General features: G+C 41.0%; 1 protein-coding gene across 5 annotated transcripts in view; it reads right to left on the minus strand.

Annotated features, from left to right (window-relative positions):
* The window catches only part of LOC145356100 (tyrosine-protein phosphatase non-receptor type 3-like), a 189628-nt gene that overhangs the window by 140056 nt on the left and 22008 nt on the right, over positions 1 to 27564 (minus strand). For 4 of the 5 annotated variants that reach the window (XM_080208707.1, XM_080208739.1, XM_080208724.1 and 1 more), the window contains exon 2: positions 3480 to 3634. In XM_080208707.1, the coding sequence (XP_080064833.1) occupies positions 3480 to 3617 (138 nt within the window). In that variant the 5' untranslated portion in view covers positions 3618 to 3634. Of the gene's footprint in view, positions 1 to 3479; positions 3635 to 4719; positions 4749 to 27564 lie in introns of those variants that run through there. The other variant, XM_080208731.1, reaches the window with a different exon arrangement.

The following is a 27564-nucleotide window of genomic DNA, read 5'->3' on the forward strand; positions in this document are numbered from 1 at the left end:
AATTTCAGAGCAGATCAATAGATTTATGTTAGACAAGCGCATTAAGGGTTACAGAACCAAAGTGGGTAGCTAGTTAAGATACAGATCATCCACCATTTAATTGAATATAGGAACAAACTCAAGCAACTGAATTGTATTCTCTTGTTCCTGTGTTCTCTGTGTTTCATACATTATAGCACAGCCAATCAGCAGTGCTTTAGTAAGTGCTGGCACTATGCATTATGGCCCTGGCGTTCTGGCATGGCATGACAGGCATATCCAGAGCACAGTAAAATTGCATAAGTGAATTCGCTTTGCATTATGCTTTATTCACTCATGGGATGTCAATGTCACCGGCAAAGCCAATATTTGTTACCCATCTCTCAAGATCAGTTAAGTGTCAACCACATTACTGTGGGTCAGGAGTCACAAGTAGGTAAGGACTGCAGATTTCCTTCCTGAAAGGGCATTATGAGGTTACTGGGTTTTTATGACAATTGGTGAAAGATTCATGGTTACCACTACCGTGATCTTTCAAATTCAGATCTTTTTCTATTTAAATTAACTTAAGTTATAGCTTTGGTGGAATCTGAAGCCGTGCCCCACAGCATTAGTCTTTGGGTTACTAGTAGAATGATATTAGCACTCCACCACCAGTTCCTCTATCCATCATCTGGTGTGATCAATTCAGTTATGAGAACATAGCACCTGTGTGTCACACATACCACTTTATCAACCCCATATGACAAATGGCTAGATCAATAGTAAACAGTCGATTTAATTTTTTTTAGATTTCACCATTTTTTAAAAAGAATAGCAAGTATAAATATAGCCATTAGCAAACTATAGCTTTAATATTCAAAATGCTTTAGAAATTTTGGTCCAGCTACACTTCACTTACAGCTTCTTTGCACAAAATAAGGGGAATTTCAAACATAATGCATCTTCATAGTTTTATCCACAGAAAGAGAAGAGACAAAATGTGGTTGAAAATATGACAATAACAAAAGTCAGTGCACCGTGGATTCTGTGGCAGTGTTGTCGCCAAGCATTTAAACTGAAGTCAAAACAAAATTACATCAGCTCTGGACAATCTTTGATGAAGAGGTGTGAGATGAAGGAGCTTTGATAAGAATGGTATGACTGAGATTGATTCCAATTTGATGGATGCACAGGACAAGTTTTACACCGTGTTTTCTAAATGCACATGAATTTGCTGTAAGTTTTAGGATGACAAGGGATGTTGTGAATTCAGGGAGCAGGATTGGAATGTTCATAATGAATACAAATATACGTTAGTTAAATTTGTATGCCACTATACACATATCATGCCAAAACTTACTCCTCATTCTATGCATGTAATAAAATCTAATGCAACTTAATAAGGTAGCTCAGGTGGCATGGTGGAACATTGGTTTGCACCGCTGCCTCACAGTGCCTAGGACTCCGGCTCAATTCTGGCCTTGGGTGATTGTCTATGTGGAGTCTGCATATTCTTCTCATGTCTGCATGTGTTTTCTTCAAATGATCCAGTTTCCTCCCATAGTCCAAAGATGTGCTGAGGAGGTGGAATGGCCATGGTAAGATTGCCCCTTAATGTCCCAAGATGTATAGATTAGATGGATTAGCATGGCATGTATGTGAGATTACAGGGATAAGGCAGGGGAGAGAGCCAGGATAAAATACTCATGCCAGAGTCAGTGCAGACTTGATGGGTCAAATGGCTTCCTTCTGAACTGTGGGGATATTATGATTAAGGCACTTACACAGCTTTTTCATTCAGTTACAAAATTATGAGAACAAATCAACAGATTTAGTGACTATGAATTGTGACGTTAGTGTATCTTTAAGAGACTTTTTAAAAAATCATGTTCTTTGCAGCTTTCACACCCGTAGCTCTCATTGTTGCCAATCTGTTTGTAGAAGTCTGTTTATAGCTACTTCAGTGGTTTAAATGGGTTTTTGTTTATTTTTACTCTGAGATTTTTTATGACCCTGAATTGTTAAGAGAAAAACTGATTGACAGGCCAAGTGTTTTTGGACAGGTTCTTTCCCTTCATTAGAGTTTAAGGTTCATTTTCTGTTTGACTGGCTGTAATTTTAGTTTAAGGGACATCAAGCTGAAAAGAAGCCTTTCTCTCTCTCCCTGGTTTTGGAAATTCTGCATTGTTGAAAACAAGGCTTCTTGCTTTCCTGGAGAAGAAAATCTGCTGCTGGTGGCTTCGATGTGGGTATGCCGGCGTTGGACTGGCGTAAACACAGTAAAAAGTCTGACAACACCAGGTTTTAGTCCAACCTATTTATTTGATAATATTCTCACTAGCTTTCGAGGGGACAGCCTCTTCGTCAGGTGAATGGAGAGTTCTGGCCTCAGACAGAGCATATAAAGCACAGACAGTTTAGAGATTACTGATTAAAATGCGAATCCTTACACCTAACCTGCTGTTCAAGACCTGAAGTGGCTGACAATGTGAGTGGTAGGAGCACTGATCACAGTTTAAAGAGATGTGTATTGTCTCCAGACAGTACAGTAAGTGAGGTTTTGCAAACCCAGGCAAGTCACGGGGGTTACAGATAGTGCGACATGAACCCAAGATCCCTGTTGAGACCGTCCTCATGTTCCTCAAGTTCCGCACACATGAGGACGGTCTCAACAGGGATCTTGGGTTCATGTCGCACTATCTGTAACCCCCGTGACTTGCCTGGGTTTGCAAAACCTCACTTACTGTACTGTCTGGAGACAATACACATCTCTTTAAACTGTGATCAGTGCTCCTACCACTCACATTGTCAGCCACTTCAGGTCTTGAACAGCAGGTTAGGTGTAAGGATTCGCATTTTAATCAGTAATCTCTAAACTGTCTGTGCTTTATATGCTCTGTCTGAGGCCAGAACTCTCCATTCACCTGACGAAGAGGCTGTCCCCTCGAAAGCTAGTGAGAATATTATCAAATAAATAGGTTGGACTAAAACCTGGTGTTGTCAGACTTTTTGCTGGTGGCTTCACCAGAGGGTTTTCCTGGTGTTCCAGGAAGCTGTTCTGACTTCAAATGGTTCTGAGTGTATCCAGAGGGCCGTTAGAAGTTGCAAGGCTGAGAAGTCAGGATTTCAATTCCCCAACCAAAGGACTCATTCCCAGTATCACATGAGCATTAGTCCTTGCTGTGTTAAACTTGTGGAAAGGGTTTTGTCTGTGGGAAGCTTTGTTTGATTGGATCATTTTAGATATATTTGTTAAGGGTTATACATTATCGTGGTTGTTTTGTTTGTAATTGATAAAAGTTATTGCTCATTTTCTTCCTATACAAGTTAACAATATTTTTAATTAAACTTTGATAAAAGCTTCTTAGTGGGTCATTTGAATCATACCTGAAGTGAAATGTATCAAGCTTACCCTAGCCAAATTCAAATTGCAAAATGTTATGATCCGGGCGGACTTCTTAAAACATTTTAGAGTTTCTGACATGAATTATAACGAAATATAAAGGGTACCAACTTACATTGACTTTGAAGCTGTGCAAAGTGCCATCCAGGAAATGTACATTGCAAATGACCTCTGCCCGATGTTTGTCTCTTGGTATCTCAAAAGCACGTATGTGGTTTGTCCTCCCACCTAGCACACGAAATCGTGATGTCATCACTGTCCTTTCAACACCTAAATATAAATACTGAGATGCAGTTAAGAGTGCAAATTAAATGTACGTTCCAATCAAGTTATCAACTCAGAATTAACTTCAGTAGGCTGCAATTTCATTTGCACGGAATTGTCCTTAGAAAACTGAGGCTCGGAATCAATAAGTACATTCTAATTGAACTCCAAGCTGTTAGTTATGCTGTCTCTAACATTCACTGAAGGTAGTTAAGAAAATACTTATAGTACAGCCGGTACATATTTGATATGCAGCTCGAATTATGATATTTTTTCTACAGGACTGAAAGCTACAGAACAATCACGTGTGCATGTATATCGCATACTATGTAAATATTTAATATATACGAGCTTTAGCATTAAATTTCTTATGGTATTGTATTGGTGAAGTTGGCACCAAGTGTCGTTTTCAGATGAAGAGGGGTTAGAGGGTGGAAAATCATTGAACCAAGGCACGCAGATATTATTCAGTTTTTGAAATCATCCATTCCAGTATTATTGCATCTGTTAGTCTTCACTCTGCAGTATTCAGGAAAAGCAGGGGAGAGATATTAGGGGCCAAATTGGACCATGGTAGGCAAAGGAATAATTGGAAGATGAAGCATGGGAATAGGAAAAAGAAGGGAAGGGGTGGATTGTAGAGGATGAAGAGGGGCAGGTAAACAGAGGGGAATAGAAAGGATACAAGTAGAATGGTACCAGAAGAGGACTTGGGGGGAATGGGTAAGAGCTAAGGAGCAATAGCGGAAGGGGGAACAAGGGAAAGCTTGCAGCTCGTGACAAAACTATGACAACAAAAATACAAGCAGAAAGAAAAATATTTCTACACTTCCACATTTAATCCAACATAATTTTATTTTAATACTAAAAGGCTGACTTCATTCTTACTTACAATAATTGGGAGTAGCTCAAGGAATTGTGTGATTGAGATGGAGACCTTTTGTTTATCTGCCTCTGATTCTCCTTCCATGTTCCCTTGCTCGTCAAGCAGCATCCATCCCAAATTCTCCTAGCATTTCTCTAGAATCTCTTCCATCTTCACAGCTCCGTACCACACCCCCAGCCCCCTCCCGCAATATCCCCACACTAACCTACATGGCAAATGGTTCTTTTCTCTCAGGTACTGTACCGCTCCATGCCCGCTCCATGCCAAAAGAAAAAAAATTTGCATTAGTATTATTTCTTCACAATCTTTAGACATCCGAAAATGTTTTACAGCAAATTCAGTTTTTGTTAAGTATGTTTGATGTTATAAGATAGAAAACTGCTATCAGCACTCCCTCCTCAAAAATAACCCATATCTACTCTGTCCTTAGAAACTGCTGCCCTATCTTCCTTTCCGCTCAAATTCTTGAATATGCTGTTCCATTCCAGCAACTCCTTTCTGAAGTTCTTCAATCAAGTTCCTTAATCTAAGTTAAAAAATAACATTCTCTGTAAATATTTGTTACTGTGCAGCATTATTCATTTTTGACATTGCTGCAGCTCTACAACAAGGTCAACCATAACATTTTCCTCCAAACCTATCTGCTCAGTTATTCAGCTGAGTGGGACTGTCCTCATTGATTTAACTATCTTAACTTTTAACTATCCAACTATAGCCAGAGCATCATCAGTAATGGCTTTTCATTCCATCCTCTGATATCTGTTACCTCTGTTAACCCTCAATGATCTCTATCTTGTCCCCCATCTCTTCCTTATGTAAAATTTTGTTGTCCATGCCATTATTCAAACGAGTCCTGTTTTGGCTAAGATCAAGTGCAGTACTAACATGCTGTGCTTGTTTGAAGTCATTAGATTACGTTTCAACTTCATTTGAAGCAATTTTTAAAAGTGGCATCTCGGCCTTTTGGCTAAAATGCAAATGAGATCAAGTCTTGGAGGAGGAGCTATGCCTACTCCAATTAGCTTGGATCATGTAGATCAAGCCCAAGACAGGAGGTGAGAGCCCTGTCTTGTCAGCTTGGATGGGAATATCTCAATTTGTTGAAACTCTGAACTGGACTTGATTGGATCAAATTGAAATAAAAACAAAAAAACCATCAAGCATGTGCTTGTTAATCTACACTGGCTCCCAATTAAGCAACTTCTGCGTTTAAAAATTCTTATCCTTGTTTTCAAATGCCTCTATGGTCCTCCCATTCCATCCCTCCATATCTGGATTCATCTAATCCTGGCCTCTTTTGGTTTTCTGATTTTAACTGCTCCACCACTGGTGGCTTTACCTTGAGCTACTAAGACCCTGAGCTCCAGGATTTCTTCCCTTCACCATTCTGCCTCTCTTTTTTTCTTTTAAGACAATCTGTAAAATATTCCTTTTAACCAAGCCTTTCGTCATCTGACTCAATATTTCCTGATTCGGCTGTGGAATTTTGCTGTAAAATACTCCTGTGAAACACCTTGGAATGTTTATGTTACAAGTGCTTTGTAAATACAGTTAGCTGTTGTTGAAATGCATCTGCTTACAGCATACACAAGAAATTTTATGTCATACCAATCAACTTGCTGGTCTAGAAATCAAACTCCAGTGCCTCATAGCAGGCTTAGTTATCACCAATTGCTTAATGTGAGAGGCTGTGACAAAGCTGTGCCTGTCATGAGGCTAATGCCCTCTTCAAGGCAACAGAATGAAGACATGACTTCTCCTTTATGTCTCAAATCTGTGTCTCAGATTAATCCTGAAATTATCACAAACTGAAGGAACTCCTTCCTTTGCAAGCCTCAAAGATCTGAGCCATAACAACTAAAATATAGGTCACGTGCTAAAAGTTAAACTGCACTGGTATCTTGCGATCATTGAAGATGAGAAAAATCAAAATTCAATTTGTTAACCCATGTAGCAGTACACTCGGACTGATGCAGCAGCAGGATCAGAAATTTCCACACAAAGTCAACAGACTTTCGGTTGCTCTCCAAATTTTCCAGTCCCAGTGGGCAAATTCCTGGTGGGCAGGACCAGAAAATTCTGGCCAATATCTCTGGATTCCTCTTGGCCTGCACAAGCTCTTAATACAATACTCAAGGGCATCTATCATTCTATTTGCCCAGAACATTGTTAATCAAACTGGAAAGTTCCTGAGAACTTTACATAAAAAAAGACTATCATCTCAATATGCCATTTATATCGTACAGATATCTAACATGTCCCTTTGAAATTGAAATAGATTACAATATAACAATTAATCTCTTTTCTTCAGCATGGGCAAAAGTCTTTGTCTGTCACCTCCTGGTAACTGACTAGCTGAGGTCCAATTTCCAGATTGTCTCCGAGCCAGAAAGTTGAGTTCAAGATCCACTCCAGAAACTTGAACACAAAAATGTTACTGGATGTCCCAATAATAAAGGGAGTAGGGGGCGTGAGTATGGTTAGTGGCGTTCTGTCAAATAGGGTACAGGTGAAGGTTGGGATGAAGGCACTTTATCTGAATGCACGAAGCATTCGGAATAAAGTGGATGAGCTGGTGGTGCAGATCAGCACAAATGGATATGATCTGGTGGCCATTACAGAGACGTGGCTGCAAGGTGACAGGGACTGGGAGCTCAATGTCCAGGGGTATCAAGTGTTTAGGAAGGATAGGCAGGAGGAAAAAGAGGGGGGGGGGGGTGCGTAGCTCTGCTGATTAAGGATAGTATCAGGGTGGTAGTAAGGGATGATATAGGAACCAAAGAGCAGAAAGTGGAATCGTTGTGGGTGGAGATTAGGAACAGTAAAGGGAGGAAGACGCTGGTGGGTGTCATTTATAGGCCCCCAAATAATGATCTGGAGGTGGGGCAGGCTGTTAACGCGCAAATAAATGCGGCATGCAGGAATGGAACGGCGATAATTATGGGGGATTTCAATCTACATATTGATTGGTCGACCCATGTTGGATGTGGTGGGCTTGAGGAGGAGTTCTTGGAATGCTACCGGGATAGTTTCCTTGAACAGTGTGTGTTGGAGCTGACAAGGGAGCGAGCTATCTTGGATCTGGTGTTATGTAATGAGGCGGGTAGAATTAGGGACCTTGTGGTGAAGGATCCTCTTGGGAAGAGTGATCATTGTATGGTGGAGTTTCTGATGCAGATGGAGGAGGAGAAAGTGGGTTCCCGGACACGTGTCCTTTGTTTGAACAGAGGGGAGTACGGTAGGATGAGAGAGGAATTGGTGAATGTTGATTGGGGGAGCGCGTTGGAAGGTAGGTCTGCTGAGGAACAGTGGAAGATCTTTAAGGAGATCTTTCTTGGTGCTCAGCAGAAATTTATTCCGATGGTTAAAAAGGATCGTAGGAGGAGAGATAATCAGCCGTGGATAATGAAGGAGGTAAAGGAAAGAGTTAAATTAAAAGCGGATGCGTTTAGAGTAGCTAAGAGTAGTGGGCGAGAAGAGGATTGGGAGAGGTTTAAATGTCTACAAAGAATGACAAAGAAGTTGATAAAGAAGGGTAGGAGAAACTATGAAGCTGGGCTAGCGCTTAATATAAAAAAGGATAGCAAGAGTTTTTATAAATATATAAAAAGGAAGAGGCTGGCTAGGGTGAATGTTGGACCCTTAGAGGATGAGAGGGGGGACTTAGTGGTAGGGGATGGGGAAATGGCTGAGGCCTTGAATAACTTTTTTGTTTCGGTCTTCACGGAGGAGGACGTGAATAATTTGCCAGGTGTTAGTGATGGAAAGATAGTAGGACTGGAGGGCCTGAATGACATTATTGTTACTAGAGAGGCAGTGCTCGACAGACTGGAGGGACTGATGGTGGACAAGTCCCCAGGACCGGATGGAGTGCATCCGAGGGTTCTGAAAGAGATGGCGGAGGTGATAGTGGATGCCTTGGAGATTATTTTCCAAACGTCGCTGGATTCCGGGGAAGTGCCGGAAGATTGGAAAACGGCTAATGTTACGCCATTGTTTAAGAAGGGTGGCAGGCAAAAGGCGGGGAATTATAGGCTGGTTAGTTTAATGTCTGTTGTAGGAAAAATGTTAGAATCCGTGATCAAGTAGAAAATAGCGAGGCATCTTGAAGAGAATTGTTTGGTAGAGCAGACACAGCACGGTTTCGTTAAGGGGAAGTCGTGTCTGACGAATTTGTTAGAGTTCTATGAGGATGTGTCTAGGGCGGTGGATAGAGGAGAGCCGGTGGATGTGGTCTTGATTATCAGAAGGCGTTTGACAAGGTGCCTCACAAGAGGTTATTACAGAAGGGCAGGGGGCATGGAGTTGGGGGTAGGGTGTTAGCATGGATAGAGGATTGGTTGTCAAATAGGAGGCAGAGAGTGGGGGTCAATGGGTGCTATTCGGATTGGCGGTTGGTGACTAGTGGAGTGCCCCAGGGGTCGGTGCTGGGGCCTCAGCTATTTACCATTTATATAGATGATCTGGAGGAGGGAACTGAGTGTAGGGTGTCGAAATTTGCTGATGACACCAAGATTGGGGGAACGGCAAATTGTGCGGAGGGTGTGGAGAGTCTGCAGAAGGATCTAGATAGGCTGGACGAATGGGCCAGGAAATGGCAAATGGAATTTAATGTTGGCAAATGTGAGGTGGTCCACTTTGGTAGGAATAATGGTAGGAAGGACTATTACTTACGTGGCGAAAAACTGCAGCATACGACGGTGCAGAGGGACCTCGGGGTCCTTGTGCATGAGTCGCAAAAACCCAGCTTGCAGGTGCAGCAGGTGGTCAGGAAGGCAAATGGGATGCTGGCCTTCATAGCGAGGGGGATTGAATATAAAAGTAGGGAGGTCTTGCTGCAGCTGTATAGGGCACTGGTGAGGCTGCAGCTGGAGTACTGTATGCAGTTTTGGTCGCCGCACTTACGCAAGGATATTTTAGCCTTGGAGGGAGTGCAGAGGAGGTTTACTAGGCTGATACCGGAGTTGAGGGGGTTGAACTATGAGGAAAGGCTGAATAAACTAGGCTTGTACTCGTTGGAGTTTAGAAGAATGAGGGGAGATCTCATTGAGACATATATGATGATGAATGGGATGGATAGGATAGAGGTGGAGAGGCTCTTCCCGCTCAGAAAGGACAGTAGGACTAGGGGGCACAGCCTCAAGATAAAGGGGGGGGGCGGTTTAGAACGGAGTTGAGGAGGAACTTCTTCACTCAAAGGGTGGTGAATCTCTGGAATTCTCTGCCCGTTGAAGTGGTGGAGGCTGCCTCGCTAAATATTTTTAAGACGCGGGTTGATAGGTTTTTGATAGGCAAGGGGATTAAGGGTTATGGGGAGAGGGCTGGAATGTGGACCTGAGTCACGACAGATCAGCCATGATCTTATTGAATGGCGGGGCAGGCTCGAGGGGCTAGATGGCCTACTCCTGCTCCTATTTCTTATGTTCTTATGTTCTTAAAATAAGGAGGCTGCCAATCAGAAGCGAGGAAGTATTGCACTAATTGTTGGGAGCGGTTTCTTTCTAAAACACTGAGGTCCTTTGTGGTCTCTCAGATGAGCATTAAAGAACCTATGGCATTACCCCAAAGAAAGGCAGGGAATCTCAGTTGCCATGGCCAATATTCATTCCTCAAGTAACATCACTAAAAGCAAACTGTCTGGTCATTACGACGTTGCTGCAGATTGGCTGTAAAGTTTCCTATATTCCAACATTGATAACAACTCCAAGATACATCAGTGAATAAAAACGCTTTGGGATGCTCTGAGGTTGTGAAAAGCACTATGATTGTTTTTACTTTTCCCAATAATCTACTCAAAACATTCTAATTAAATATTGCACGTTACAGGTCAAGTTGAAAATCTGAAATATTGTTACTTCATGGGCAGGATTTTACAGTCTCGCTCGAAAGTTCCGCCCAAGGTCAATGGACATTTCCAATGTCCGCCCCTTGCCCACTCTGATTCCACTGCAGGCAGTGCAATAGAATTCTGGCACATGTTGCTTTTGACTTTGAAGTTGCATCCTAATTTATGCAATCTAACAGCTTTATGAGAAACAACCAGCAAAAGACCTGAATTGGAATAACCAGACACCAATGGCCAGTGCCATTTCTGAAGATAATTCCATGTAAAGAAATGAGGATAAAGCAGCAAAAACAGGAGAATATTTGAGAGGTAATGCATTATGGAATGGTCTTGCAATACTCTGGAGGTAAACAAAGGAGTCCCTTGCAAAAGATTATGATGAAGGGTCGAAAGGTTTAGCCAAATACAGGCACAACTTCAGAGATGTGCAACCAGGTAGGTTAACAGAATTGAAACAAGAAGCTTATAGGTTTTAGTGAGAGCTGCATCAGAGAACTTCTTCCTCATACTGGTGCTGGGTTACAAAATATTAACTCATTCAAGTCCCGATATCATACAAATAAGCAGACAGTGTAGCAGAGCCCTTGAATCAAGAAATTTTGGCAGAGAAATAGAGCATATGGAAACAGACTTATGCATGATGTTTCTAAGGGGATAAATAAAAGGGAGACATTCATGGTAAGTGATAATGTAAGGCAGCTTTAGACAAAAAGATAGAAAACATAAAACTATAAAAAAACATACAAAAATGCAAAAAATAATAGAAGATCGCAAGTGGAATCAAAAATCTCAAGTGGAAAAAATACAGAAGTGACAAAGCAGATAGTTTGAACTACAGAAGGAAAGAAACTTGCAAGGAATTTTCAAAATCAACACAACATCTTACACAATATTAGAAAAAAAACGGGGTGGACAACAGCAATGTGGGCCACTTAAACAGATATTGATGAGATTGCCAATGAAAGAAATGGCAAACATGCTGAATACTTTGCAACAATACTTCAGAATATCAATAGAGCAAAATGACAGACGTTCCAAGAAAATTATTACTGAATCAAGGACAGCAACTCAATAAAAGTAATGCAAGCAACGTAACAGTAATGGGGCAATTAATAGCAATAAAGAGTGGCAAGCCCACAGGACCAGATGGTTTTATCCCACAATTTTAGAAGTAGGTGAAAGCATGAACTATCAAAGTTCAATACAGGAATTATTGATGGGTGAAAATAATTCATTTTTTCCAAAGGCTCTTCTTCAGATTTTCTCAAGGGCTACTTTTTCATTCTTTCCATGAACTGGTGAAGTCACAGCTAAAGTACTTTCATTGCACATGCATAAAGCTACAAGAATTCAACAGGCTATTTACTACCCTTCTTACAATAATAATATAGAAAGGATACAAAAAAGATTCCTCAGACATATCAAGTCTATTTATTTGAGAGCTCATTAACCTATTGTTACAAAATAGAGTAACACAAGACCATTATGCCAGCATTAATTACAACATACAGCACAGTGGTCCAGCACAGTGATCCAACAAATAAATAGAGGTTATGAATCATTTTTAAAAATTGAAAGAGGATATCAATTCACTGAGCCAATAAATTATGTCAACTTTTGAAAGAGGCAGAAATCTAAAAGGCTTGTCAACAGTAGAGTGAGGACGCAAGCTGCTGCACTTTGCAATGCTCCTCTTTGACAAAGGGCCATCTAGACTCAAAATGTTGTCTCTATTCTCTCCCCACAGATGCTTTCAGACCTGCTGAGATTTTCCAGCATTTTCTGTTTTTGTTTCAGATTCCAGTATCTGCCGTATTTTGCTTTTACCTCCTCTCTCCACATTCACTCACTCAGCAACCTCACTTCCCAATTTTTGCAGTCTCTCTCCCCCACCTCCAGAGTCTCTCTCTCTCTCCCCCAACCCTTTCCTCTCCCTCCCTTGGAGTCTGCCTTCAAGTTCATTTGTGGGGTGTGAGCATCACTGGCTAGATCAGCAATTATTGCCCATCCTTAGTTGACCTCAAGAAGGTGCCTTCTTGAACTGTTGCAGTCCCTCAAGTATAGGTACACCCACCATGCTGTAAGGGAGGGAGTTCAAGGATTTTGACACAGTGACAGTGAAAGAATGGTGATATATTTCCAAGATGTGCAGATGCCGGCGTTGGACTGGGGTAAACACAGTAAGAAGACTCACAACACCAGGTTAAAGTCCAGCAGGTTTATTTGTTGGCAAACGTGGTAGTGACATTTGCTACCAGATAAACCTGCTGGACTTTAACCTGGTGTTCTGATATATTTCCAATCAGGATGGTGAGGGAGTGAGTGGTGGGAAGCTTCCAGGTGGTAGTGTTTCCAAGTATCTGCTGCTCTTGCCCTTCTAGATGGTAGTGGTTGTGGGTTTGGAAGGTGCTGCCTAAGGTCAGTTACTGCAGTAAATCTTGTACATGGCTGCTCCTGTTCATCTGTTGCAGAGGGATTGCATCGTTGTAGAAGGGATAGTAATCAAATGGACTACTTTGTCCTGGATAGTGTTGAGCTTCTTAAGTGTTTTTGGAGCTGCACTTATCCAGGCAAGTGGAGAGTATTCCATTACACTCCTGACTTGTGTCTTGTGGATGGTGAACAGGCTGTGGGAGTCACTGCAGCATTCCTAGCCTTTGATCTGCTTTTGCAGCCACAATATTTATATGGCTAGTTCAGTTCAGTTTCTGGTCAATGGTAAACTCCTAAAGGTTGATACTTGCGGACTCCGCGATGATAATACCATTGAATGACAAGGGCTGGTGGTTAGATTCTCTCTTGGAAACGGTCATTGTCTTGCAGTTATGTGGTGTGAATGCTACTTGCCACTTGTCAGCCCAAATCTGAATATTATCTAAATCTTGCTGCATTTGGACATGGTCTCCTTCACTACGTGAATCAGTATCACAAATGACACTGCAGTAGTGCAGTCATCAGCGAATATCCCCATTTCTGACCCTGATGGAAGGAAGTTCCTTGATGAAAGAGCTTAAGAAGGTGGGGCCAAGAATACTACCCTAAGAACTTCTCTGCAGCGACATCCTGGAGCTGAGATGATTGACTTCCAACAGCACAACCATCTTCCTGTGTGCCAGGTATGATTCCAACCAGCGATGGGTTTTTCTCCTGATTCCCATTGTATCCAGGCTTGCCAGAGCTCCTTGATGTCACTATCAGTTAAATGCTGCCGTGACATCAAGAACAGTCACTCTCAACTCAGCTCTGGCATTCAGCCCATATGTTTAAACCAAGGCTATAATGAGGTCAGGAGCTTAGTGCCGCTGACAGAGCCCAAACCGAGCATCAGTCTGTCACTTTCTTTCTTCCTCTCTCTACAGCACCCCACCCCCACCATACCTCAGAGTGTGTGTGTGGTCTCTCCCTCTCTCCACCTCCCCCAGTTTAGAGTCTGGCTGTCTCTCTCTCTCATTCCCTTAAAGTTTGTTTCTTTCCTCACTCTCATTAGTCCAGAGTCACTGCTGCCATTCCGACTCATACACTCGGATCCTGCCACATCTCCTGATGGAACATGCCGTTATTAGTTGTGGTTCTGGGACCATCGAGACCAAGAAGTTGCGGCTGGCTCTGGAGCTGGCCAACCCAATATCCAATATAGTAAGATGTCTCACAACACCAGGTTAAAGTCCAACAGGTTTACGTGGTAGCACAAGCCACTAGTTTTCAGAGCGCTGTCACTTCATCAGGTGAGTGGGCAGCATTCTGAAAGCTGGTGGCTTGTGCTACCAAATAAACCGTTGGACTTTAAACTGGTGTTGAGAGACTTTTTACTGTGTTTACCCCAGTCCAATGCTGACATCTCCACATCATAGCAACGCAATACAGGCATTGGGAAGCCAGGGTCAGTGGGTGTGCTGAGGTGTTTGGGAGCAGGGATTGTCTGGGGTTTGGCTGTTTTTCCCTTCCTCAGCTGGTCCAGTAGCATTGGTTGTGGGTTTGGTCTGGGTATCCCAGGGTGAGGGTGACTGAGGTCCTGGTTACTGCTTCCCAGGAAAAAGGTTCTCTTTGGTCAGAATCTAAGGTGCTGTTTTACAATCTGCCTGCACTCACGCGTTGCTCCTGCAAAGTCATGGGCTGTCTCTTTTCCACATTTGGGGCTGATAAGCTTGCTGGTGAGATGTACTTGAGACCATCAGTGGCAAGCATGAGAGAGAAACAGCCTATGATTGCAGAAGTAGCTCCTCACCTAATCAGTCACTTCCACATATAGGGGCACTTATCCTTTATTGGTCACATCCATGATTGACTTTTCCAGGGCTTTTTAGGGCCTCGAGAGCAAATTTGTGTATTTTGAACCCTGCAATTATTCCTTTAGTTTGTAAAATTACACATATTAGTCTATTATTTAAGGAAGATGGGAAGGGAAACCACAGAAGTATGGATAAATTAGCCTAATATCTGTTGTTGGGAAATTGCTATAATTTAAAGTTGCCTAAGTACCTTGAAAATGTCCAGTTGCTCAGACAGAGCATGGATTTGCAATTAGTGCATGCCTGATGAATCTGATTAAAATTTGTGAAGAAGTGACCAAAGTAGTGGGCAGGAAACGTCTATGGACTTATATTTAATTATGAATTTATACAAGTATCCAGAAGACATTTGATGAGATACAGTTAGCTGAATTGAATCTCATGAAATGAAGGCAAACTATTGATATGGTTATAAAACTGGTGAGGCAGAAAACAGAATAGAGATAAAGGGCAGGTAATATAATTAGCAGGGTGGGACTAGTGGTATCCCACAAGGATCTGTGTTGAGGTCTCAACTACTTACTCTACTAACAGCTTAGATAATGGAATAACAAAAACCACAAATCCAAATTTGATGATGCAACAACAGTCAGCACTGTAAGCAATGTAGATAGCAAAAAGGTATTGATAGATTGAGTGCACAAAACTGTATCAAATACATTTCAATGTAGGAAAATCAGCTTTGAGCCTTAGATGGATCAAACAGGAAACTTGCCACAGGGTGAAAAAAACTACAGATAGTAGAAGCTCAAGGAGACTTGGGAGCCCAGGTACATTGATCATTAAAGTTAAATAAAGTTACAGAAAATAATCAAACAGTGAATGGAAGATTTTGAATAGAAAAGGTAGACGTCATCATGCTTTAGATTGACAAAGCTCTGGTTCGATCACACCTAGAACACTGTAAACATTTCAGGCACCACACCTTATGAAGTATATATAGGCCTTGGAGGGAGTACAACATACAATTCCCAAAATGGTACCAGAATTTGAAGGATTCAGCGATTAGGAAAGATTACACAAACTAGGATTGCAATCCCTGGATTTAGAAGATTAAGGGTAATATAATCAAAGTTTTCAAGATATTATGGTTATCAGTTAAAGCAGACAGACAGATTTTGCTGGTTGGAGAAATTCAGGGCTAGTCAAAGAAGTAGAGCCAAATCTTTCAGACATGAAATTAAAAAATGTTTCTTCCCATAGAATGGGAGAGATTAGGAACTCTCACAAACAGAAAAACTTAGAACTAAGATTAACAGATTTTTATTAGCCGAAGTTACTTTATAGGATATACAGTAAAAGCAAGTATATGGAGTTTGGTCGCAGATCAGCTATGATCTCACTGAATGGCGAACAGGATCAAGGAGCTAAATTACCTCCTACTTTCCCTTAGATGGTACTATGTGAGGAAGAGTAACTGTTGAAGTGTCTTGGTGCCATACAGACAATGCAGGACAAGATTGTCATCAGTGTTTCAGTAAAATAATGATAAAACTCACCCCAAAGTATTCATTGAAAGCAATATTAACTGCTTCTAATCTCACTGTCCTCAAAGTTCACACTTCCTTGTTACGGGTGATACACGGGACATAAACAAAATATGAAATGCATATAATGTATATGGCAATTGATGTCCAGGGCATGGATCAGGCACTCAGTAACATGGCCTTTTTGCAGTTGCATGCATCAATGTTTAATTGTTTGTTCTTCTATCTCTCCCTCACCAACCAACTGAACAGAATTGTAAAATAAGCAGCAGCCTTTTGAAGCAATATGCATCACTGTTTTAGGGACAGTACAGTCTGAAAGATGTCTACTAAGATTCCAGTATGATACACCAAGGAAATTTGAAAAGATTCACAGTGGCTCCATCTCATTTTCTTTTTCCACAAAAAAAACATGGACACATATGCATTGCTTGAGCTCAATACTTAAAAACTGATATATTGCATGCTAGCACTTGCCTTACCCTTAAAAGCAAACATTGTTAAAAGAAACAAAAAGTCAGTAAATAGATCTGTTAACAGTACATTTTTTTAATTAACAGAATTTATAAAGTGGTATATCACTCACTGCTTTGTCTACAGTTCACATAGAATTTCATGCTTACAATTAAACTCAATTGCAACAAACCTGTTTTCCAGGAGAAATGCAGTCAGGCTTAAAGTCAGTCACAAACAAGGTGAGAGATCAAGTATCTTTGTGACTACGCCACAGTTTTTGCACATACTTTCACATTCTCTCAGTTTCCTGTTCACATGACTATAGGTACACAAACTTGAATGATTTTACAGTCACTGCCAGATGGATCAAATCCAATTGTGACGTAGTGAGTGCACAAAAGTCCTATAGCAACACCTACTTTTACTCACTGATCCTTCATCTGTAACCTGTTTTCCAGAGTTTATGATGAACATTTTAAGAGCCGGAAAAAGAAAACAACTTCATTAAATTGTTTAGTTAATTTTGTAGTACATTAATGTAACACTGAATCCCGCCTTCCCCCTCTATTCTTTGATCCTCTTCGCCCCAAGTGCTATATCTAACTGCTTCTCGAATACATTCGATGTTTTGGTCTTAACTACTTTCTGCAGTACCAAATTCCACTTGATAACTCTCTGGATGAAGAAGGTTTTCCTCAATTCTGTCCTAAACAGTCTACCCTGTGCCCTCAGTGACCCCTGATTCTGGACGCATCCATCATCGGGAACATTCTTCTCGCACCTATCCTGTCTAGTTAGAATTTTATAGGTTTCAATGAGATTTGCCCCTCGTTCTTCTGAACTCCAGCGAATACAATCTTAACCGACTTAATCTCTCCTCATATATCAGTCCTGCCAATCCAGGAATCTGTCTGCTAAATCTTTTCTACACTCCTTCTACAGCAAATACGTCCTTCCTCAGATAAGGAGACTAAAACTGTACACAATATTCCAGGTGTGGCCTCACCAAGTTACTGCATAATTGCATCAAGACATTCCTGCTTCTGTACTCAAATCCTCTCACAATGAAGGCCAACATACGATTCGCTTTTTTTTACTGCCTGCTTGCCCTTTTGTTCTGGTCTTACCCACAAGTGGAAATAATTTTGTTACATCTATCCTCAACTCCCTGAATAATTTTATTAAGATTTCTATCTGGTTTCCTCTTGGACTTTTCAAGGGAAAAAAGTCTTTTTTTTGCTCAAGCATGCACACAAGTTAACAGCCTTACAAATGTTTTCTGCAGTTTCTCCAGTGCTTCAATATTCTGTTTGTAGTTTGAAGGCCAGAAACACAGAAGATAGGAGGAAGAGGCCATTTGGCCCTTAGAGCCTGCTCCGCTATTCATTATGATCATGGCTGATCATCCAACTCAAAACACACTGAAGGATCTCTGCATCTCACAGCTCACCCTCACACCCAACTTTGTGTCATCTGCAAATTTGGAGATATTGGGCATGATCTTACTGCCTGTTCAGCCATGTTCCCGCTACAGTGAGGTCAAAGAATTTGGCGGTCAGCAAACCGCCATACACTCCGACCATTTGGAAAAATCCCACGAGTGTGAACAGTGGTAAGATTTCAACCATTATATTTAGTTTCCTCATCTAAATCTTTTTATATAATGAACAGCTGGGGTCGCAGCACTGAAAAAAAGTTTATTCTTACTCTTTGTTTCCTGTCTGCCAACCAGTTTTATATCCATCTTAATACATTACCCCCAATCCCATGTGCTTTAATTTACACACTAATCTCTTATGTGGGACTTTGTCAAAAGCATTTTGAAAGTCCAAATAAATCACATCCACTGACTCCAGCGAGAGCCACAGAAACACCAGAATTAATCAATGGAAAATAAAATGAATTGCATGCAATATAGAGCAGAAAAACAGGCTATTCGATTCCAATTTGTTTATAGTCCACATGAGCCTCCTTCCACAATATTTTATCTAATCTTATCAGCATTTCAGTCAATGCCTTTCTCCCTCATTTTTTTTTATCTAGTTTCCCCTTAAATGCATCTTATCAGCTTCTGGCAGCCAGCTCATCATTCTTTCAGCTTTTAGGTAAATGAGTTTCTTCTGAAATCCCTTTTGAATTTATTAATCACCATATTATATTTACGGGCCTCAACTGGTTTCTTCTTTAGTGTTCTGCCTGAAGGGTGTTGGCATCAACCTAAACCACGTTGGCTATCCCTGCAATTGAGCTAACCAGCCCCCAAAGGAGCTACGAATAGTGATGACAGAAGCTTCAGTTTTATTTCCATCACATGGCTGCCAAGGAATCATTCCTACTCTTACCGTCTGCTACTGACACATGTTGGAAGGACCTGAAGTTCAATATTCAATTCATTTGGCCATGTTGTGAACCCACCTTATTAGGCCATTAAGTCCTGGAGTTTCCGGCTCTGGCAGAGCTAAAAGACCTCTAGTCTTGGTCCTCCCAAGTGGAAGTACCTTCTCTATATCGATCATATCAAAACCCTCCATAATTTTGAAGACCTGCATCAAGTCACCTCTCAACTTTCTCCTAACTAGAAAATAGAGTCACCAGCCTGTCCAACCTTTTCTTAAGCATTTCCACTCAGTTCTGGTATCATCCTGAGAAGTCTTTTTTGCGCACTGTCCGATGTTTCTATATCCCTTTGTAACATGGAAACCGGGTTACTCCAGTCACTTATTTCTGAAACAGTTACATACCTTTTCGCAAAGCAAACAGCATGTGACATTAACTTATACAACATTGATTATACACTACTACTATATAGTTCCTTCGAAAATATATCTAAGTATTCTCTAAGGATAATTGAATATTTTAACAAGTACAAAATTCGCCAGTGAGCAACTGAAATCCCGATTTCTATGTTCGGTGTTAAAGCTTATCTTAAATTGCCCGAGACTTATTAAAGGCATATTTTGTTCACTGTACAATCAGTCTGACAAAGAAAGAATCCATCTCTAGCAGTTGCGTACATTAATCGGTTAAGGTACTAGCTTTGTACATGAACACCTATGCCAACATGAATAGAGGTGGCATGGTGAGTTGAGAATCTTTCAAGCATGAGACTCTCTTGTTACAATTGAGAGACAGAAATCCCTCTTTAGAGATACTTAAAGAGAAGTGGGAAGAATAGGGCAAGTGTTTTTCTTCTGGCACAGCTCTTACCAGACAATACAATTCCGTTTGATAGAGTTACATTGAATTTTTTTCAGAACCGGCATTCATTACAAACAGATAGCACAAGCTAGATTTTCTTTCCAAATATGGATGCATTATTTTTATTCTTTCACAGGATGTGGACATTGCTGGCTAGGTCTACATTTATTGCCCATCCCTAAATGACTTTGCAAAGATGATGGTAAGCCACCTCCTTGAACTGCTGCAGTTCATGTGATGTAGATGCATCCACAGTGCAATTAGGAAGGGGCAGAGTGAAGGACATATTAGCTCAAAAGTTAACAATCTTAGCTTGGTAAGATGAATTAGGTGAACTCAAATTAGGTGAACCTCCACCCATGTTTCCAATGAAAAGCTGAAAATTATGCATTGCCCTTGAATATTTCTTTGAGAGCAAAAGGTTGTGTAAATGAAAGTGCTGTCTTATCAATGGGTGTTTCTGGAAAATGTATGCTCTATTCTGACTGTACTGCATTGACAACTTGAGATCTACTTTTGTATATTTTCATGATGATGGCTTTCCATTCTCAACAAGTTTGTGCATCTGAAATCTGATTGTTGTACTCTTTTTGTAAACGGAGGCATAGAGGCTATTAATAATGGGCAGCAAGGTAGCACAGTGGTTAGCACTGCTGCTTCACAGCTCCAGGGTCCTGGATTTGATTCCCGGCTTGGGTCACTGTCTGCGTGGAGTTTACACATTCTCCTCGTGTCTGTGTGGGTTTCCTCTGGGTACTGTGGTTTCCTCCCATTGTCCAAAGATGTGCGGATTAGGTTGATTGGCCATGCTAAGAAATTGCCCCTTAGTGTCCAGGGATGCATAGGTTAGAGGGATTAGTGGGTATGATATGGGAGTAGGTCCTGGGTGGGATTGTGTTCGGTGCAGACTTGATGGGCCGAAGGGCCTCTTTCTGCACTGTAGGATCCTATGATTCTATAAATAAGAATAGCATGCGCACTTTAAGCCTGAAAAATCATGAAGTGCTGAAACAAAACATTCAAGAGCTCTGTTGAACTTTTCAAACATATATAATCAATTATTAATATACTGCTATAAGGGAGTGAACCTGATAACTCAGATTTAGGCAATAAAAGGTGGCCTACAATTTATTATGTAATCATACAAAACAAAAGCACAGACTGTTGTAGCAGCAGAGAAGAAGTGAGATACCACCAATAAATTGTCAGAATTTTGTTTCAGTTAAAATTTATGGAGCATGGAGAATGAGCAACTAGCCAGGAAAACACTGCTACTACCAGCTAGCCACAACATTTACAAAGCTTGGATTAGAATTTTAGCTGTAGATGAGCTGAGGTAGGGCAGAGGATAGATGATTTTGCAGTGTTAGAAGTAAGTCATTTTTATGATGGGGATTAGAAATGAACAAGATTTTGGTAGTGATTATGTAGTGAATAGTGAAGAAGGTAATGAAGAAAACTGTAATGGAACAATGGATTACCTTTAAACAGGAAATGATTTGGATATAGTTGAAATAAATTCCAATGGGGGAGTGGTAGGGCAAAGAAAGGAAGAGTGCCTTGGATGACAAAAGATATCACAGAAGAGTAAGATGAAGCAGAAAAAGAGTACATATGACAGATGTCAGGTTGACCATACAAGTCAGAATAACGCTGAATATAGAAAGTTCAGAGCAGAAATGAAAAACAAAATGACAAGTATAGAGACCAGCAGCTAACATAATAGGGAACTCCTCAATTGTATTAATAAAAGGTTCATGACATTGTCCTACAACTGTAGCCATTGTACCACTGTCATCAGGATTATGCCCTGACCCTTTACTTTGATGAAGATATTAAGGAAACATTCTATTCTGACCTTGATGATGACGTTCTCACTACCATTTTGCAAGAGGGAATTTAGTGCTAGGGTTGACAATGACTGATTATCTGGAGCAGAAACAATGAGAAAAATGGGGTGGGAAAAGCAAATGCAAACAATGTCCTCATCATGATCTCATTATGACAAACAGCCTCTACTGCCGGAAATACAAATAAAAAACACAGAATCATGATGTCATTGTTCAGATCTTTGGCTGTATCACTCATGGGGGACTGATGCCTGCTGGACAGATCACTGATTATTCACTCAGTGGTGAACATGTGGATAACATCCAAGAATTAAAAGTCTAAAAGGAGGAAATTAATAAAGTCAGCTGTACTAGACTCCTGCACCCAGACTATTGGGTTTGAGTATCATCATCACCAGGACTGGTTTGAAGGGCCTGTTTCTGTATTGTTTGACTTTATGACACCCACACTGCAAAGAGTTAAACTTTTAAGATAGCAGGAAATTCTTTCCATATAGTTATTGGAGACTAAAAAAGAGAGTACTTTTTATATCAATTGGAAATGATTAGTAACAAAAATCATATTGATAGTTGTGTTTCCCAGTTCCAGTGATACAAATCAAAAAATAATCCTTTCCTTTGCTTGCATCTTTTGTGGCTGCACACCAAACATTAACTGAAAGAGTGGACAGGCAACTGGTTCTCAAGCCATTATCAGTGAGTGCTATTTTGTAACTAATTGTGCACGGTGCAGCAAATATTTTAAGAGGCCTGCTGTGTAATCTCGACACAACTTCCTCTGATAAAATAGATTCTCCACCAGTTTTAAGTAGCAACTTCTCATAATTATCTGCATTCATAAACTGACCTAACAGAATCTACATAGTTTTATAAGTTTTCCAACTGGCCTCATTTAATAGTACTGTTGTAATGGGATGTAAAACTATTTTGCCACAGTCTTACAATTCCACTGCAATACTACATTCCTCAAGTCCTGCACCCATTTTTCTGCACTCTGAATTATTTGTATAATTATGTGCCTGATTCACTCAGCAACCTGTTTCTTTCCCACAGGCAAGAAAACAATTTTAAAAATGTATGTTACTCAAAATATGATTATATGGGAACACTTTTGGTTCTCAGCTTATAACACTCAAAACTAATATCAAATCACATAAATTTGCTTAGTGCTGTTCACGTATCCTAAATATATGTATTCAGTCTGTTAAATGGTATCCAGAAGTCTGGCACGTAAATAACTTTTCAGGAAACACAATGTTGGGGCTGCTTGGCAACATATAAAGAATCCATCCCTTCGTCATGGCTGAAAAGAACCTTCTTCCAGTTGGTCGTATTCACAGAAGCAAAATGGAATAATGAGTCTTTTCAGTCGGATAATGCTTTAATAAAGCATTTATTTGGAGCACCTCAATCCAATGCAGGTTATTGCAAGGGCTTCATCACATACCGGCCAAAAGGTGCCAGTCATGTAGCTTTATCAATACTTCCCAAGAACATGCGAAAGAGAAAGAAAAATCAGCCACTTTACTTCAATGTATCTTGTGATGGTCTTTGACCGAGAAACAGTAACTGTAAGGGAATCTGTAATTGCTTTGACAAGGAAGAAGATGCTAACCAGGTCACGGCAAAAGAGGAGGTCATTCATATATAGGATTCATAATTGATAAGTGTTGGATAGACTATCTGTACTTAAAAGTTGATAAGGCATCAGGGACAGATGTTCCAAGGACACTGATAGGAGTGCGAGAGGAGATTGCAGTGCCGTAACTCTTTAATCTTCCTTAGACCCAGGGGACTACCGAATTGCTAAAGGTATAAAGATGTGTCCCGCAATTATAGGCCAGTCATTTTGGTGGTAGGGAAACTTACAGAAACAATAATTCAGGATAAAAATTAATAATCATGCAGTCAAAAATGGCTTAATTAAGAAAAGCCAGCATGGATTTCTTAAGGGAAAATCACGAATTTGTTGGAATTGTTTGAAGAGAGAATTGATGAGGGCAATGCTGTTGGTGTGATGTACATGGATCCCAAAAGGCATTTCATACAAAGCCACACAACAAATTTGTGGACAAAGTTATAGCTCATAGAATAAAATAAATGTGAAATAACGGCATAGACATGAAATTGGCTGAGTGATAGGAAACAGAGCATAGTTTAGATATTTTTCAGGTTGGAGGAAGACTTGTAGTGGAGTTCCCCAGGAGTCAGTGTTGAGACCCTTACTTTTCCTGATAGACCTAGACCTTGTGTACAGGGCACAATTCCAAAATTCACAGATGATACCAAACTGGGAGGCTTAATAAATTATGATGAGGATAGGGGTAGACCCAAAGGGAAATGGACAAGTTGGTGGAATGGGTAGACAGGAATTCAATGTGGAGAAATCAGAGAATCTTTAAAAATAAAATATTGGGTACAATTCTCATAGGGAAGCAGAGAGACCTAGGTGTATATTTGCATAAGTTATTGAAAGTGGCAAGACAGGTTGGGAGCGTGGTTAATAAAGCAGATAGCATTCTAGGCTTTGTCAGCAGGGGCAGAGATTAGAAGGTAAAGCAGATTATGTTTAACTTTATAAGATATAATTCAGTCTCAGCTGGAGTGTTGCATTCAGTTCTGGGTGCCACAATTTAGGAAGGATGTGAAGACATTGAACAGAGTTCAGAAAAGATTTACAAGAATGGTTCTGGGGATGAGGAACTTCAGTTATAAAGACAGACAGTAGAATTTGGGATTGTTTTCTTTGGAGAAGAGAAGGCTGAAAGAAGATCAGATAAGGGTATTCAAAATCATGAGGGGTCTGGACAGAGTAGATATGGAAAAACTGTTCCCATTCGTGAAAAGACTGAGAACAAGAGAGCACAGGTTTTGAAGTAATTGACAAAAGAAACAAACATGAGAAAAAAAGTTTTCGTACAGCAGTTGATTAGGGTCTGGAATGCACTGCCTGAGGGTGTGGTGGAGGCAGGGTCAATCAAAGCATTCAAAAGAAATTAGACGATTATCTCAAAAGAATGAATGTGCAGGATTACGGGAAGGAAGTGCAAGAAAGGCACCAACTGAATTCCTCATTCAGAGAGCCAGTGTAGACACATTATAGAGTCATCGAGGTTTACAGCATGGAAACAAACCCTTTGGCCCAACTTGTCCATCCTGCCCTTATTTTTTTTTTAACCGCAATTGCCCTCATTTGGCCCATATCCCTCTATACCCATTGTACCCATGTAACTGTCTAAATGGTTTTTAAAAGAAAAAAATTGCACCCACCTCTACTACTACTTCTGGCAGCTTGTTCCCTCTGTGAGAAAAAATTGCCCCTCTGGACACTTTTGTATCTCTCCCCTCTCACCTTAAACCTATGCCCTCCAGTTTTAGACTCCCTGCCTTTAGGAAAAGATATTGACCATCTACCTTGTCTATGCCCCTCATTATTTTATAAACCTCTATAAAGGTCACCCCTCAACCTCCAACACTCCAGAGAAAAAAGTCCCAGTCTATTCAGTCTCTCCTTATACCTCAATCCATCAAGTCCCGGTAGCATCCTGGTAAATCTTTTTTGCACTCTTTCTAGTTTAATAATACCCTTTCTATAACAGGATGACCCCAGAATTGCACACATTATTCCAAGTGTGTCCTTACTAATGTCTTGTACAACTTCAACAAGACATTCCTGTATTCAATGTTCTAACTGATGAAACCAAGCATGCCAAATACCTTTTTCACCACTCTGTCCACCTGTGACTCAACTTTCAAGGGGCTATGATCATGTACCCCTAGATCTCTTTGTTCCGTAACTCTCCCCAATGCCCTACCATTAACTGAGTAAGTCCTGCCCTGATTCAGTCTACCAAAATGCATTACCTTGCATTTGTCTAAATTAAATTCCACCTGCCATTCATCAACCAATGGCCAAACTGATCAAGATTCCGTTGCAATTGGAGATAACCTTCCTCACTATTCACCATGCCACCAATCTTGATGTCATCTGCAAACTTGCTAACCATGCCCCCTATATTCTCATCCAAATCATTAAGATAAATGACAAATAACAGTAGGTCCAGCACTGATCCCTGTGGCACAACGTTGGTCACAGGCCTCCAGTTTGAAAAACAACTCTCTACAACCACCCTCTAGCTTCTGTCAAGAAGCCAATTTTGTATCCATTTAGATAACTCACCTTGGATCCCGTGAGATTTAACTTTATGCAACAACCTACCATGTGGTACCTTGTCAAAGGCCTTGGTAAAGTCCATGTAGACAACATCAACTGCACTGCCCTCATCTACCTTCTTGGTTACCCCTTCAAAAGACTCAACTAAATTTGTGAGACATGATTTTGCACTCACAAAGCCATACTGAATGTCCCTACTCAGTCCTTGCATCTCTAAATGCCTATAGATCTTGTCTCTCAAAATACCTTCCAACAATTTACCTACCACAGACGTGAGGCTCACTGGCCTGTAGTTCCCAGGCTTTTCCCTGCCGCCCTTTTTAAACAAAGGCACAACATTTGCCACTCTCCAATCTTCAGGCACCTCACCCGTGACTACTGACAATTCAAATATCTCAGCTAGGGGACCTGCAATTTCCTCCCTAGGCCTCCCACAATGACCTGGGATATACCTCATCAGGTTGCGCAGATTTATCTACCTTGATGCACTTCAAGACTTCCAGTACCTCCTTCTCTGTAATATGTACATTCCTCAAAACATCAATATTTAGTTCCCCAAGTTCCCTAACATCCATGCTTTTCTCAACAGTAAATATTGATGAGAAATATTCATTTAGGATCTCACCCATCTCTTGTAGATCCGCATATAGATGACCTTGTTGATCCTTAAGAAGCTCTACTCTCGTCCTTGTTACTCTATTGCCCTTTATGTATTTGTAGAAGCTCTCTGGATTCTCCTTTGCTTTATCTGCCAAAACTACGTCCCCTTTCTGCCCCCCTGATTTCTCTCTTAACTCTACTCCTACACCCCCTATACTCTTCAAGGGATTCACTTGATCCCAGCTGCCTATGCATGTCATGTGCCTCTTTCTTCTTAGTAAAAAGTCTGACAACACCAGGTTTTAGTCCAACCGATTTATTTGATAATAGACTCACAAGCTTTCGGGGTTAGTCCCTTCGTCAGGTGAATGGAGAGTTCTGGCCTCAGACAGAGCATATAAAGCACAGATAGTTTAGAGATTACTGATTAGAATGCGAATCCTTACACCTAACCTGCTGTTCAAGACCTGAAGTGGCTGACAATGTGAGTGGAAGGAGCACTGATCACAGTTTAAAGAGATGTGTATTGTCTCCAGACAGTACAGTAAGTGAGGTTTTGCAAACCCAGGCAAGTCACGGGGGTTACAGATAGTGCGACATGAACCCAAGATCCCTGTTGAGACCGTCCTCATGTGTGCGGAACTTGGCTATCAGTCTCTGTTCAGTGACTCTGCGCTGTCGTGTGTCGTGAAGGCCGCCTTGGAGAATGCTTACCCGAAGGTCAGAGGCCGAATGCCCGTGACCACTCAAGTGTTCGCCAACAGGAAGGGAACAGTCTTGCCTGGGGGACCCAGGCAAGACTGTTCCCTTCCTGTTGGCGAACACTTGAGTGGTCACGGGCATTCGGCCTCTGACCTTCGGGTAAGCATTCTCCAAGGCGGCCTTCACGACACACGACAGCGCAGAGTCACTGAACAGAGACTGATAGCCAAGTTCCGCACACATGAGGACGGTCTCAACAGGGATCTTGGGTTCATGTCGCACTATCTGTAACCCCCGTGACTTGCCTGGGTTTGCAAAACCTCACTTACTGTACTGTCTGGAGACAATACACATCTCTTTAATCTGTGATCAGTGCTCCTTCCACTCACATTGTCAGCCACTTCAGGTCTTGAACAGCAGGTTAGGTGTAAGGATTCGCATTCTAATCA

This window comes from Carcharhinus amblyrhynchos, chromosome 2, assembly GCF_965287045.1.
Source record: "Carcharhinus amblyrhynchos chromosome 2, sCarAmb.v2.hapA, whole genome shotgun sequence".
In the NCBI taxonomy this organism is placed as follows: Eukaryota; Metazoa; Chordata; class Chondrichthyes; order Carcharhiniformes; family Carcharhinidae; genus Carcharhinus; species Carcharhinus amblyrhynchos.